The sequence below is a fragment of the Meles meles genome, chromosome 8 (assembly GCF_922984935.1).
Source record: "Meles meles chromosome 8, mMelMel3.1 paternal haplotype, whole genome shotgun sequence".
Classification (NCBI taxonomy): Eukaryota; Metazoa; Chordata; class Mammalia; order Carnivora; family Mustelidae; genus Meles; species Meles meles.
In genome coordinates this window covers 10,104,103-10,119,693 of record NC_060073.1, presented here as the reverse complement: position 1 = coordinate 10,119,693, position 15,591 = coordinate 10,104,103, and the positions used below count along the sequence as shown (strand labels likewise).

Below are 15,591 nucleotides of genomic sequence, written 5' to 3'. Positions count from 1 at the left end.
GGACGCATCTTCAGGCTCAGGCCGTTCAGCGCCGAAGTCCGCACTTCAGGCGTCCGGAAGTTCCCGAAAGTGACCTGACCGTAGGCTTCCGGTGTGGGTCGGGAAGGATGGCGGTGGCCTCCACGTTCCAGGTTCTGCCACGGGTAAGGAGCGTAGAGATTTTAGGGTCCCGGGTGCTGTTGTGGGGACTGAGTCTCGTCCACCAGCGCAGTCATGAAGACTGCGAGGAGCATCCAGCTGCCTGATAGCCCAGGGTAAGGGCAGAACCAAGGAGAGATCCTCCTTGCAACAGGAGATTAAGGTCACATCCACCCTTTTCTTAGCTCACTGTGTGCCTGTCTCATGCGAGACCCAGTTCAGATTTCACCTGTTCCCCAGGTGAAGCTGGCTGCGCCGCCTCGGTGCGCCGCTTCTCAGTGTTCTTCAGCCTGCTCTTTTGTTTAATACCTGTTAGAGATATTTCACATGTTAAGATAATTTTTTTGTATTGTAGGCTTTTCACACTGTAACCTCTCGTACTACTTTTTGGCTGCTTCTCATAATGTTTGTGGTGTTGCGTTTTCGTTTGTTTCGACATTTTCGAGTACGAGTTCCCCTTTTCGAGTTCCCCTTTCGATTTCTTCTTTGACCCATTTGAACTATGGGTTATTCATGAGCTGGAGTGTGTTGTTTAATTTTCACATATTTGAATTTTCCAGTTTTCCTTCTGTTGTTGATCTCTAGTTTCATGTCAGTGTGATCATTTGTATCATTTTAATCTTTCTTAATTTGGTAAGGCTTGTTTTGCAGCCTAAGGTGATCTATCTTGGAGAGTATTCCCATTCAAGGGTGCTTGAAAATAATGTATTCTGCAGCTGTTGGGTGAAATGTTCTGTACATGTCCGTTTTGGTCCATTTAGTCTATATTGTTATTCAGGTCTTCTCTTTATTGATATTCTGTCTAGATGCTCTATCCATTACTGAATGTGGAATATTGAAATCTTTTTTTTTTTATTGTATTGCTGTTTATCTCCCCTTTCAGTTCTGTCAGTTTGCTTCATATGTTTGGGTGCTCTGATGTTGATTGCATATATATTTATAATTGATTTGTATTCCTGGTGCATTTACTCTGTTACCCTTACTCTTATTATATAATAATGTCCCATATCTCTCCTGGTAGTTTTTGACTTAAAGCCTGTTTTGATTGACATAAGGAGGGCCATCTTTGCTCCTTGGTTACCATTTGTATGGGATATCTTTTTCATCCTTTTGCTTCCAACCTGTGTATTCTTCCATCTAAAAGGAGTCTGTAGTAACAGCATATAGTTGGATCCTATTTTTTAATCCATTTAGCCACTGTAGTGTTTTGGTTGGAGTTTATTTCGTGTGTGAAATAATTACTGATGGAGAATTTATTACCATTTTGTTCATCGTTTTCTATCCGTCATATAGCTTTTGTGTCCCTTTTTTCCTCTCTTCTTGTTATCCTTTGTGTTTCATTGTCCCCCCCCCCCATGAAGACAACCTTTAACCCCTTTCTCATTTTCTATTATGTATCTTCTATGAATGTTTTCTTCTTGGTTACCATGGGGCTTACATAAAACATAATCTATTTTAAGCTGATAATAATGTAACTTCAATTACATACCAAAAACCTACCCTTTTACTTCTCCCTGTTTACATTATTGATGTCACACTTATATATGTATTTTTTTTAAGATTTTATTTATTTGACAGAGGGAGAGTGTACAAGTAGGCAGAGAGGCAAGCGGGGGGGGGGGGGGGGGCGGGGAGCAGGCTCCCCGCCGAGCAGAAAGCCGGATGTGGGACTCAATCTCAGGACCCTGAGAGCATGACCTGAGCGGAAGGCAGAGGCTTAACCCACTGAGCCACCCAGGAGCCTCTACATATATATTTTTCAAAGATTTATTTATTTGCGAGAGAATGCACATATGTCCAGAGGTGGGGGGGGGGGGTGTGGGGAGGAAGGGGCAGAGGGAGAGGGTCCCAAGCAGACTGCACTGAGTGCAGAGCCCCAACACAGGGCTGGAATTCAGGACCCTGAGATCAAGACTGAAGCAGAAATCAAGAGTTGGTTGCTTACCCAATGGCACCATCCAGGCACCCCCACAATTACATATTTTTGTGTTGTATATCCATTAGCTTATGTTTTTCTATTTCAACTTTTATACCAGAATTAAAAGTGATTTAAGTACCACTATTATAATATCCTATATTTGTCACATATTTATCTTTACCCATAATATTTATATTGGTTTGCTTGATGATGTCATATGTCCCTTGCGTGCATTTCAGTCTTTTCCATTCTTCTTTTTCTTCCTCTGATTGGGTAATTTCAAATGACCTGTCTTTGAGTTCACTGATTATTTCTTCTGCTTGATCAAGTCTACCGGTTAACCCCCATAGTGAATTTTTTTCATTTGGTTATTCTATTCTTCGGTTCCAAAATTTCTTTAGTTCTTTTTAATATTTCTTCCTGTTGATATTCTGTTCATGCTCCCCCCGCCCGCCCCGAGCTCATTGAACATTTTGATGACCGTTGTTTTGAGCTCTTTGTCAGGTAATTCATATGCCTCTGTTTTTTTAGGGTCGGCTTCTAGAGATTTATTTTGTTCCCTTGACTGGGCCATGTATTCCTGTTTCTTCATGTCTCTTGCAACTCTGTCAGATCCACACTTTTGAAAAAAGTTACCTCTCCTGGTCTTTGTGGACTGGCTTTGTAGAAGGAAAGACCTTCACCAGTCAGCTTGGCTAGAGAGTCCAGGAGCCTGTCAGACTTCTTGCATGGATAGGTCTTTAGGCTTATGCATGTGAATTCCCAGTTGGAAGGATTTGCTGGCTTCTTTTTTTCAGGAATCTCTTACCTGGTTTCTGGATTTCTCATAAAGGGAGTTGGTCCATGTATTGTTGAGTGGGTGTCTCTGTGAGAAAAGGAGAGTGTGGGGCTTCCTGTTCAGTCATCTTGCTGGTGTCACTACCTTCTCATTGCATTTTGATAGGTTTTGCCCTTCTCTAAACTGGGAGCCTGTGGAGGATTAGGAACCATGCCATCATCGTATGCTCAGATTGCAACACTAATCTGCAAGTGACTAATATATACCATTCCATGAGAATCTTAAGGAAGGGCGCCTGGGTGGCTCAGTGGGTTAAAGCCTCTGCCTTCAGCTCAGGTCATGGTCCCAGGGTCCTGGGATCGAGCCCCACATCGGGCTCTCTGCTTGGCAGGGAGCTTGCTTCCTCCTCTCTCTCTGCCTGCCTCTCTGCCTACTTGTGATCTTTGTCTGTCAAATAAATAAATAAAATCTTAAAAAAAAAAAAAAAGAATCTTAAGGGAATATAAAGAAGGAGAAAATATTTCTGCTGGAGATTTCTGGAAGGGTATTAAGTTAAGAATACGTTTGCAGTTAGGGCTGGGTTCTAGTCATAACTGCATTTACTGTCTGGATGACCTTGGTAAGTTATTTAACCTCCTGAGACTCAGCTTCCTGTGTAATAAAGTGGGGACAGTATCAACATAATTTCATAAGAACTAAATGAGATTGAATGCATTTAGCACCTAGTAAGTGTTGAGTGAATGCCAGTGATGTTAGTCCTTATAAAGGTGTTTGTGGTTTATTTCAGATGCTTGCTCTGTCAAGGCGCCATCTAGTGTCTCCTTTGCTCAGCACACCATCATTCAGCCGTTGCTACAGAGGTGACAGCCCAACAGATTCCCAAAAAGACATGATTGAAATCCCTTTGCCTCCGTGGCAGGAGCGAACTGATGAGTCCATAGAAACCAAAAGAGCCCGGCTGCTCTATGAGAGCAGAAAGAGGGGAATGTTGGAAAACTGTATTCTGCTTAGGTAGGGAAATACGAGACTTGGTGTCACTTTCTTTTTTACTGGAGATGGCTTTTTCATCTCTGTTTTCTCTCTTTCTCGTTTTAGCCTCTTTGCTAAAGAATATCTGCACCACATGACTGAGAAACAGCTGAACCTCTATGATCGTCTGATTAATGAGCCCAGTAATGACTGGGATATTTACTACTGGGCCACAGGTACTGGGCATGATCAGCAAGCAGCATGATATGAAAAGTAGGATGATTCACGCTGATTTGAGTCTGGAATTTTGTGTCCTCGGCAATTTTTTTCTTTTGTTCATGCAGTCAACACTCAACCCCAGCACTCTCCAAATTTTTCAAAGTGTGCAAAATGGTTTTATTAAAGTTCTTTGTTTGCAAGCAACAGAAACCCGTCTGACATAAGCAAAAAGGGAGTTTAGTGGAATGGTGTGGAAAGGCAGAGTTACAGAAAAACCAGGCTGGGAATGGGGAATGGTGTGGAACCCAACAGCTCTAAAGGCTACGTAGCAAGTGTTCCTTGATAGTCTAAAAACAGCACTACCTTTGGGAAGAACGGTTCTCACTGTTTATAGTTAGGATTAGCTTTGGCTGTCAGAAAAAACAAACAAACCAATAATAGCTTAAATAAATCAGGACTGTATTTCTCTCTCATAACAGCAGTCCAGAGGTAGGCATTCCATTCAGAAGTCATGCGATCCAAATCCCCCAGATGGCTGTCATGTGCTGTCTACCTCATGGTTGAAGGTGTTTGCTGCAGCTCTGTCTGTCACGGCTTATGTTCCAGCCAGGAGAAAGTATGTAGAAGCTCATGCCTTATTTTTTATGAGTCCTCAGAAGATTATACCCCACACTCCCCCTAGTTTTCCATTGGTCACAGTTCAGTCACATGATGATTTCTAGTCAGGATGAAAAAATGATATAGTCTGTTTCATGCATCCAGTTACAGTGGGGGTTCTGTTATCAAGGAAAAAATGAGAGAATGGATATTAGCGGACATCTCCTCCATTTCTTCACACTCCGGCTCTTCTGGTTTTAAGTTTACAGCCCAGATTTGAGTCATAAAACAGAAACCATTCTGTAGGTTCTGAGCATAAAGTGTGATAATACAGTCTTGAGACTTATATAGACATTGGGAGGCCCACAAAGTGTAAATATTTACCCTGCGCTCCCTTAGTGGTATTGAGTAAAATTCCATCATATGAATGTGCCCCACGGTTTGTTAATCCGTTGACCAGTGGAGGGACATCAGGGTGTTTCCAGTTTTAGGCAATTATGAGTAAAGCCACTATAAACGTTTGCATATAGCTTTTTGTGGGTGTAGGTTGCAGTTTTTCTTGGGTAAAAACCCAGAGAAGGGTCACTGAGTCATATGGTAAGAGTTAAGACAAAGTTTTTCTATAATGGAACAGGGAGTAAATATTTGGGCTGTGCAGACCATATGGTCCTTGTCTTGAGTCTTCCACTCCTGCCATTGGAGCCCACGGGCTGCCATTGCTACAGTGTTGCAATAACATTTTATTGACAGACATTGAACTTTAAATTTCATAGAGTTTTCATGTGTCACAAAATACCCTTTTGACTTTTTTCCTGAACCATTTAAAAGTCATTCTTAGCGCACAGGCCATACAAAAACAGGCAGCAGGCCATAGTTTGCTGACTCCTCTGTTAAGTGAAAGAGGCCAGACTCAAAGTCTGGCCATATGTACTATATGATGCCATTTTTATGATGTCCTGGGAAAGGGCAAAACTATAGGGGCAGAAGACAAATTCGCCGTTGTCAGGGACTAGATGTGAAGTTCCCTGTCCTTACCAGCACTTGGTAATATCAGGATTTTATTTGTTTTGTTTTTAGCCATCTTAAGAAATAGGCAGTGATATTTCACTGTAGTGAATTGCATGGCGCTGATGATTAAGGATATCGAGGATCTTTTTCAAGTGCTGCTTTGCCGTTCCTATATGTCTCTTCAGGTCTTAACCCACCTTCATTTTTGCCTTGAATTGGGTTGGTTCATTTTCTGATTGAGGTTTGAGTGTTCCTTGTGTCAGATTGAAATTCTTTATCAGGTACGTGTCTTGGAAATTTCTTTTTCCTTGCTTATGGTTTGTCTTTGCGTTTTCTTAACATTGTCTTTCACAGAGCAGTTTTTAATTTTGGTAAAGTACAGTGTTTTCTTTGGTATGTTAGTGGATTGTGCTTTTGATACTGTGTCTAAGAATCTGTTTTATCCAAAGTCACAAAGATTTTCTGTTTTTCTTCTTGGAATTTTATAGTTTTAGAATCTCCTGTTGTTTCTCCAAAAAAAAAAAGAAAAAAAAAACCAACAAACACCAGAAAAACAAAAAGCTACTCTGATTTTGATTGGAGTTGTGTTAGAACAACAGATCAAATTTTTCTAGCATTGAGAATTGTCTAATCTGTCACATGCTGTATGTCCATTTATTTAGATTTTTGACTCTCTTTTTTACATTTATTTAACATCTTAAAATTTTATTTTTCTGAGATAGAGAGTGAGCACACGAGCTGGAAAGAGGGACGGAGGGAAAGAGAGAAGGAGACTTCCTGCTGAGCAGGGAGCCCAGTGCAGGGCTCGATACCAGGACCCTGGGATCATGACCTGAGCGGAAGGCAGATGCTTAACGGACTGAGCCATCCAGGCGCTCTCAGGTCTTTGACTTCTTTAATTAGCATATTATGCATTGTTGTATAACAAATTACCCCAAAACTTACTGGCTTTAAACAAACCCACCCTTATTATCTTAGCCTTTCTGTGGATCTAGAATCCAGTCATGGCTTAGTTGGGTGCTCTCCTCTGTCACAAAGTTTCAATCAAGGTGTCAGCGTAGGGTCTGGGGTTTCTTCTGGAAGCTCAGCCAGGGGAGGATCTGCTTTAAGTTCTCTCTGGTGTCGGCACAGTTAAGTTCCTCACAGGTTCCCCACCTGCAGGCCCAAGTTCTTTGCTGGCTGTTGCCTAGAGGCTGCCTATTGTTCCTTGTCACAAGGGCCTCTCCTGCTTGGAAGCTTGCTTCTTCAAAACATGCAAGTGGAGAAGGCAAGAGAGGAGTCTCCTAGCAGGAAGGAAGTCTCAGTGTTTTGTAACCTAGTCACAGAAGTGACATTGTGTTGTCCTTTCCTTGCTGTGTTCTGTTGGTTGGAATCAAGTCGTTAGGTCCAGCCCAGGGCAGGGAGTAGGTGTGAGAATCACGCAAGAGCACGACAGAGGTGTAGGTCATTGGGGGCCATCCTAGAAACCTAACTGCTACAATCTGTGTTTGTAGTTTAAGCGTATTTTGGAGATATTTTGCTGGGTTTGTACTTAGGTATTTCATATACTATTATGCAATTATAAATGGTCCTTTAAGAGAAATTTTCAATTTCCCATTGTTGGTAGAATGTATAAATACAATTTATTTTTGTATTCTGTATACTCACTCAGATCTAGAAGCTGTTTTGTAGATTCTTTGGGATTTTCTGTGTAGACAGCTGTGTCATCTGTGAACAGGGAAGATTTTCTTCTTTTCCAGTCTGTATGCTCATTGTATCTTTAATCTGCTTTATTGCAGTGTCCAGGATCTCCAGTATAATGCTGGATAGTAGCAGTGAGAGCAGCACCCTTGGCCTGTTCCTAGTGTTAGGGGGAAGGTATTCACTCTTTCATTATTAATATATTCTTACCTGTAGGTTAGTCATAAATGCCTTTTATCAGATTGAAAAATTTCCTTCCATTTGTATATAGCATTTTTTCATAAATAGATGTTGAGGGCGCCTGGGTGGCTCAGTGGGTTAAGCCGCTGCCTTCGGCTCAGGTCATGATCTCGGGGTCCTGGGATCAAGTCCCGCATCGGGCTCTCTGCTCAACAGGGAGCCTGCTTCCCTCTCTCTCTCTCTGCCTGCCTCTCTATCTACTTGTGATCTCTCTCTGTCAAATAAATAAATAAAATATTTAAAAAAAAATAAAATAAATAGATGTTGAATTTTGTCAGGTGCTTTCTAGGCATTTCTGTAGACATTATAATTTGTTTGGTCATATGCTTTTTTCCCCCTTCGTTTATTGATAATGATGAATTTTTGATTGATTGATTTTCAGATATTAAACCAACCTTGCCTTCTCGTGGTAAACGTCACCTGGTCTTTTGCTTGATTGATTTCATTTGCCAGTATTTTGGAGATCTTTGTATCTGTCTTCATGGGGTACTGGTGTTTAGTTTTCTTGTAAGTTTATCTGGTTTTGATCAGGGTAATGCTGGCTTCATAAAATGAGTTATGAAGTGTTCTTCTCTTCCATTTTCTGGGAAGGTATATAGAGTTGGTATTATTTAAATACTTGATAGAATTTGCTAGGATCTGAGGTTTTCTCTTTTGGAAGGTTTTAACTGTAAAGTCTAATTTTTTTTTTTAATAGCTATGGAACAATTCAAGTTCTCTGTTTCTTCTTACTTAGATGAGGTCTGTTTATTAGTGTGTCTTTAATAAGTTTGGCCACATCACATAAGCCGTTAATTCTATGGATATAAAGTTATGGTCGTATTCCCTTTTTCTTTAAATATCTGAAGAGCTGTAGTAAGGTCCCTCCTTTATTTCTAATATTGGTGATTTTTGGGTTTTTTTTTTCTTTTTTTCTTGGTCAGTGTAGCTAAAAGTTTATTGATTATATTTATTTTTTCAGAGAACCAGCTTTTGGTTACATTGTTTTTGCTCTATTTTTCTTTTTCTAATTTCATTGATGTCTGCTCTTTATTTCCTTTTTTCCTCCTTGTGTTGGGCTTCTTTTTTTTATTTTTTTATTTTATTTTTTAGTTTTGTAAGGTGAAAGTTGAGCTCATTGATTCAAGACCTCCTTTTCCACTGTAAGCATTTAATGCTATGAATTTCCCTCTAAGCACTGCTTTAGTGTCATGTTGCGAATTTGGGTGGGTTTTTCTCATTCATTCAATTCCTAATTTCCCTTCTGACTTCTTCTTTGACCCATGAGTTGTTTAGAAGTTTCTTTTCTTTCTTTCTTTCTTTCTTTCTTTCTTTCTTTCTTTTTTTTTTTTATTATTTATTTATTTGGCAGTGAGGGAACACAAACAAGGGGAGCAGCAGAGGGAGAGGGAGAAGCAGATTCCCTGCTGAGCAGAGAGCCCGACTCAGGGCTTGATTCCAGGACCCTGGAACTCAAACAGCTGGGCCACCCAGGTGCCCCTGGAAGTTTCATTCAAAATGAATGAAACCTACTGATTCCATTAGGACCCCAGAACTTAGGTTGTGTAGTTTCAGTTATTTTAAGTTTCTTGAAATTTGTTTTATGGCCTGAACTATGACTGTGACACTTGATAAATGTCTCATGTACACTTCTTTGAACATAACATGTCTTCTGCACCTGTGGATGAAGTGTGCTGTCATGTCAACTCGGGCAGCTTGGTTGATGCCATTCTTCCTGTTCTCGATGTTCTGACGGGTTTCCTCTATACTTTGTTGATTAATAAGAGAAAAGTGCTGAAATCTCTAGTTATCTTGCGGATTTGTCTATTACTCCTTTCAGTTCTCTGTTTTTCCTTCATATATTTTGAAGCTCTGTTTTGTGAAAACATACTTAGGGTGGTTCTATCTTCTTGATGAATTGACTCCTTTACCATTGTATGTAATGTCTTTCTTTACTGCTGATAATATTCTTTGTTCTGAAGTGTCTGATAATAATTTAGGCATTCCAGCTTTCTTTCAATTAGTGTTTGCATGGTATGTATTTTTCCCATCTGTGTTAGTTTTCTATGCTACATAGTAAATTACAGGAAACGGGCACCTGGGTGGCTCAGTCCTTAAGCATCTCCCTTCGGCTCAGGTCATGATCCCAGGGTCCTGGGATCGAGTCGCACATCAGGCTCCCTCTCCCACTCCCCCTTCTTGTGTTCTCTCTCTCTCTTTCTTTGTCAAATAAATAAAATCTAAAAGAACTACGAGTAACAGTGATTTTAGACAACATGGTTCATACATATTTACACATATAGTCATAGTTCTTTAAGTGAGAAATTCTATAGGCCTAGAACTCAGTCTGAAATTGGTGTCAGCTGTTCTGCATTCCTGTCTGGAAGCTCATTCAGGTTCTTAGAATTCATGACCTTAGGGTTAGAGACTTGAGGTCCCAATTGTCTTGCTCCCTGCTGACCTCTTTCAGCTCCGGGAAGCCACTTGCAGGTCCTTGCTGCAGGCTTCCTTCCGTCTCAGCAACTGAGATTCTCCCTCACGTGGAATCCCTCTGAACACTTCAGATCTTTCTGACTTCCTTCTGCCACGAGCTGGAGAACAGTGCTTTGAAAGAGCACATGTGGGGCGCCTGGGTGGCTCCGTCAGTTAAGCATCTGACTCTTGATTTCAGCTCAGGTCATGATCTCAGGGTTGTGCGATCGAGCTCCGTGCTGGGTGTGGAGCCTGCTTAAGCCTCTCTCTCTCCCTGTCCCCCTGTAAAAAACAAATAAAATAAAGAGGTCAGAACCACCTGGATAATTTCCCTGTGTTGAGGTCAGCTGTGCCGTATAACCTAATCATGGTGAGCATCGTCGTGTTCACAGTCCTGAGGGTTACGTAGGACTTGTATGCAAGGGGAGTGGGAAATACCGAGGGCCAGCTTGAAGTCTGCCTCCCACACTATTCCTTTGCTTTTGACCTATCTTTGTCTTTATGCTCAGATCAAGCTTCTTCTAGATAGCACACATAGTCTCTCTTTTATTCAGTCTTAGAGTCTCTACCTTTCCATTGATATGTTTGGCCAGTTGCATTTATTAATTGAACAGTGTGGTTGAATTAAAATCTGGAGTGCTTTTGTTTCCTGTTTCTTTTTTTTTTTTTTTTAAAGATTTTATTTATTTGACAGAGAGAGAGATCACAAGTAGGCAGAGAGGCAGGCAGAGAGAGAGGAGGAAGCAGGCTCCCTGAGGAGCAGAGAGCCCGATGCGGGGCTCGATTCCAGGACCCTGAGATCATGACCCGAGCCGAAGGCAGCGGCTTAATCCACTGAGCCACCCAGGCGCCCCTGTTTCCTGTTTCTTGTTTGTTTCCTGTTTCTTCCATCTGTTCTTCTTTCCTTTCCCCTCTATTTCCATTTTTTTTGATTGAGTATTTTAAATTTCATCTGACCTCCATTGTTGGTTTATTGTTTATACTTCCTGTTTCACTTTTGTAGTGATTGCCCTAGGCTTTACCATATACATCTGTAATGGATTAGTCTCTCTTCAAGTTCTATTTACTGTATCACATACGATATCAGAACTTTACAATAACATACTCCCAATTCTTCCCTCCCATCTTGTTGTCACACTTTTTACTTTCACTTTTGTTGTAGGCCTATACTCTTTCTCTTGTTTCACTTGAGACAATTGTCTTTTTTTTTTTAAGATTTTATTTATTTGTTTGACAGAGAGAGAGTGTACAAGTGGCAGAGCAGCTGGCAGAGAGAGGGGGGAAGCAGGTTCCCCGCGGAGCAGAGAGCCCGATGCGGGGCTCGATCCCAGGACCCTGAGACCATGACCTGAGCCGAAGGCAGACGCTTACCTGACTGAGCCACCCAGACACCCTAGACAATTATCTTTAGAGCAGTTTAAAATAAGGTAGAGAATATGTTATATATATATAGTTTATAAATTATAATTTTTATAGTATATCTTATATGTGTACAACAATAAATAACTATCAAATATATTTTATATTAACCTTTATTTTAGTCATCACTGGAGATCTTCATTTCTTTGTATAGATCGATGTTTCTGTCTGGTATCCTGTTCCTTCTGCCTGAAGAACTTCCTTTAATATTTCTTGTAGTGCAGGTCTGCTCTTATGAACTATCTCTGTTTTTGTCATTTTTGAAAGATGTTTTCACTGGGTGTGGAATTACAGGTTCACAGGATTTTCTTGCAGCGTGTCACAGGGGCCTGTTTGTTTGGCTGTTAGTGTGCGGGGTTGAGGCCGTCTGGTCAGGAGCGGTGCTGGGTTCAGGTTTGCTGTTTCGGTTACCTTCATTGTACTGTACCTTCCAATTCCTGTAGCATTACCGTGAGCTGTTTCCTGGTGTGTGTAGGTTCTGACAAGAACTCTGTGTCTCTTTATTCCCGTGCATGTAATGTCTCTTTTCTTCCTAAATGTTTACACCTTTTCATCTTTGGTTTTTAGGTGTTGAATATGGTGTGTTTGATGTTTGTTCTTGGTATTTTTCCTGCTTGGGTTCTCCGGGCGTGTAGGCTCCCATGCACTGTTTACTTGTACCCTCCAGCTTCTAGATTCTGTTCTGTGTCTTTAAGTCTTTTCTTTTTCTGTATCAGTTTGGGGAATTTGTAGCCAGTGAGACTGATCTGTCTTCTAGTAAGCCAGTTCTTTCCTGAGCTGCAGTGTTGAGTCTCTCCATGAGCTTGTTGAGGTCAATCTGCTTATTTGCTACTGTGTTTTTAGTCTAACATTTACATTTGGCTTTTATGTTTCCAGTTCTGTAGTCAAGCTGCCCATTTGTTCCTACATTTTGTCTACTTTTTCTGGTAGAGCCTTTAATATTTTAGTTACTTTTTAAATATTTTATTTATCAGAGAGAGAGGAGGCACGTGAGCAGGGGGAAGGGCAGAGGGAGAAGGAGACTCCTCACTGAGCAGAGAGCCGGGTGCGGGGCTGGATCCCAGGACTCCAGGATCATGACCTGAGCTGAGGTAAATGCTTTGAAATGACTGAGCCACCCAGACACCCGAACATATTAGTTACTTTAAATTCCATAACAGTTCTGACATCTGGGTCATCCCCAAGGCTTTTTGTGTTGATCGCTTTGTCTCTTCACAGCGTGTTGTGTTTTTCTTCTTTTGTGTGCATGCGTATCTCATAATCTTTAATTGATCTTGGGCGTTACAGGTAGGACAGTAAAGAGTGAAGGTATTTATGCCTAGCAATGGGCATGCTTCCGTAAGTTGTTCGGATGGGATCGAGTCAGTCTAGTTAGGAGTTAAGCTCACCTAGATTCCGTTACTGCTCTCCTTCCCTTCACTGCACCACCAGCCTCTTGCTCCCGTCTGCGTAGACTAGGGGCTGAGTTTCTGGAAGGTATTTCTCAGTGTTCCTGTTCTCCCCTTAGCTTTCAGCCTTCCTCCTGTTTCTGTGCCTCAAAGGGAATCTCTCGCTGCTCTTGCCTTTGCCCAACAGTAGATTCCTGTTGCTTCCCACTTGGGGGAAGGAAGGCTGGGAGGGCATTCTCCGTTGTCCTGGTTCACCTTCAGTCCCTGTGGCCCTTCCTGTCCCACAGGATGAGATTTTTCTTTTTTTCCTTTTCTCTTTTCACCATCCCAAATGGGTCCTTGAACAAGTAGGAGGTAGGATTTGCAGACCTACTCCCAGTCTCTTAAGGCTTTTATTTCGTAGAGGAGAAGGGCTGGGCTGGGCTTTATGCTTTTTTTTGCGATGTTGGCCACTCCGCTGCTCCTGGCTTGCAGTGGTGAGGGAGGCTTTCTCCCACCTCTTGCTCTGAACCAGTCTTGGTCAGGAGCGCACTCTGGAGGTTTACTGAGAACAGCCTGCAGGGCGTGCAGCCCCCCGGTGTCTGTCGCTAGCCCCCACTTGGCTTGTAGCAGTTGGTTAAACATTTTAGCCGAACTCTTCTAACCTGTCCGGATGGTATCCAGTGTCTGTTCTTCCTGGGCCCTGTCTGAAGCAGGCAGGTGCTCAAATGCACTTTCTCCTTGGGTGGGGGGGCGCTTCTCTTCCCTTAGATTTTATTCTACTTGGTTGCCCCGTGACCTCTGTTCTCGGATGACTTCACAGAAAGTCATGCTATTTGTAGTTTTTCTGGCTTTTCTTGTGAGGATGATCCCAGTGTTCTTTCCAACTTGCACTGTCCCGGGGGGGATGCCTCAACCTCCTGGCCTTCAGTGATCACAAAAACAAAACCAAACCCGACTCCAAGCCCACTAGATGCTGGGCTCTGTGCTGAGTGAGGGGGAATCAAGCTTTGAGGAATTCTCTCTTCCAACACTGTAGTCTTGGTAGGAGGGTCATTCTCGAGCACATTCCCTAAGCTTCCCCGGTTGGGAGGCTTTGCATGTAACCGTAATCTTAAGCGAGTATCTCCAGGTGGAGGGAGTGGTGGGAGGTAAGCAGGCATACGGGGCCCCCTTGCACACCCCAAGACAACACTCCCATGGCTTTGCTGTCCATGCCCTTGTGGCCTCTCCATCCGCATCTGGTTCTCCGGGGCCATGTCCATTTTGTGCGCCTCTGGCAGTCTTCTAATGAATTCCTTTTTGCTGAAGTTAGTAGAGCTCCTAGTCTGTCATGTACAACCGAGGACTTCCACCTCGGGAAATGTATATACTGGAAGGGGAAACACAGTACCCAGAAAACACGGAAATACCGAGTGCAGAGCAAAATCGTGCTGCTGAGTATGGACCGGCCTGGGGGTCAGCCGACGTGTTCATAAAAGGCCAGACGGTAAATAGTTCAGTCTTGTGGCCATATGGTCTCTGTTGCAGCTACTCAGCTCTGCCATCCTCGTGCAGAAGCGGCCGTGGACAGTATGTAAACAGATGGGAGCAGCTGTTCCAATAGAGCTGTTTACCCAAGCGGGCAGCCGTGGGTCGCCTGCTCCCACTCCATGCCTCTGTGTGCATTTAGAGGAAGACTGGAGACAGTCTGTGTATCTCCTGGTTCTTTGCAAAGGCCAGAGTTTCAAGTGTCAGGGTCCTTATGCCTGAGGATTAACCGACATCCTTCTTTCTGCCCATTCTTCTCTTGCAGAAGCAAAACCAGCCCCAGAAATATTTGAAAACGAAGTCATGGCACTGCTGAGAGACTTTGCTAAAAATAAGAACAAAGAGCAGAGACTGCGCGCCCCAGATCTGGAATACCTCTTTGAAAAGCCACATTGAGCTTTGCACCACCGCCGCCTGCCTGGGGCCTCAGTCTGTGGCCCCTAACTTAGGATAGACTCCGGCCGTGACTTCCTGCTTCTCCTGAGACACTCAGCCCTCCGGGACCGTTTGTTTTGCTTCAAATGATGGACCCATCTCTCAGGACATGTAAATACGGGGTGTGACTCATTCTCACACTTTGTTGGTTTAGTGTTAAGCCTAAAAGCAGTTGCTGGTCTTGCCGGCACTCTGGCCTATTTCTCTGGCTCGGGTCTCCCGAGTCGGGCCTCTGCCACAGGAGGGCAGTGTCGGGATGCAATTGTGCTCACCCGGAGCTTCCACCAGAAGTGTGTGCCCTGCAAAGAGACAGCCAGCTGCGGGGGCTGGGTAGTAGCTTCCCCGAGCAGCCCAGGGCTCTGTTCAAGTGAAATCTGCTTTCCCCCTTCCCCCGCTCCCAGTAGGGTCCTTCCTCCTGGGGCAGCAGACCCAAGCCCCCTGAGCTGACTCTTTCAGAGGCACGGCGGGCAGAGCGAGGGCGGCAGGCAGGGCTGTGTGGGCTTGCTGCTGACGAGTCCACATCCTCCTCATCAGATTTTCTCGCAAACGTTCACTCTGTACACTGAAAGATAATTAAATATTAAAGAATATTTTATGAAGGAGAAATCACAGTTCCCGGCCCTCACACGATTATTTTAATTCTGTCTGTCCTCATATAATCCACAGTCACTTGTCTCCAGAGTTACATAAGGTGACAGCCACAGGATTGATTCCCGTGTGGCACGATGGCAAGCTTTCTCTGTCTTTCCACAGTCTTCCCGGTGATTGTAGTCGACCAATCGACAACACATAAGCAATAACATCTTAGAATGAATCGGTTGGCAGTGCTGAGCTCCGGGGCC

General features: G+C 43.1%; 1 protein-coding gene across 2 annotated transcripts; it reads left to right on the top strand.

The window, feature by feature from the left end:
• Window positions 1-15: 15 nt before the first annotated feature.
• SDHAF2 (succinate dehydrogenase complex assembly factor 2) lies at window positions 16-15,360 on the top strand. Of its 2 annotated transcripts, none has more exons than XM_046017911.1 (4): window positions 16-143; window positions 3,622-3,845; window positions 3,930-4,039; window positions 14,580-15,360. In XM_046017911.1, exons 1-4 carry the CDS (start codon window positions 108-110, stop codon window positions 14,708-14,710), a joined length of 501 nt encoding a protein of 166 aa, XP_045873867.1. In that variant the 5' UTR covers window positions 16-107; the 3' UTR covers window positions 14,711-15,360. The 2 variants fall into 2 exon arrangements, with proteins under 2 accessions (XP_045873867.1, XP_045873868.1); XM_046017912.1 differs by having other exon boundaries at window positions 116-254.
• Window positions 15,361-15,591: the final 231 nt, after the last annotated feature.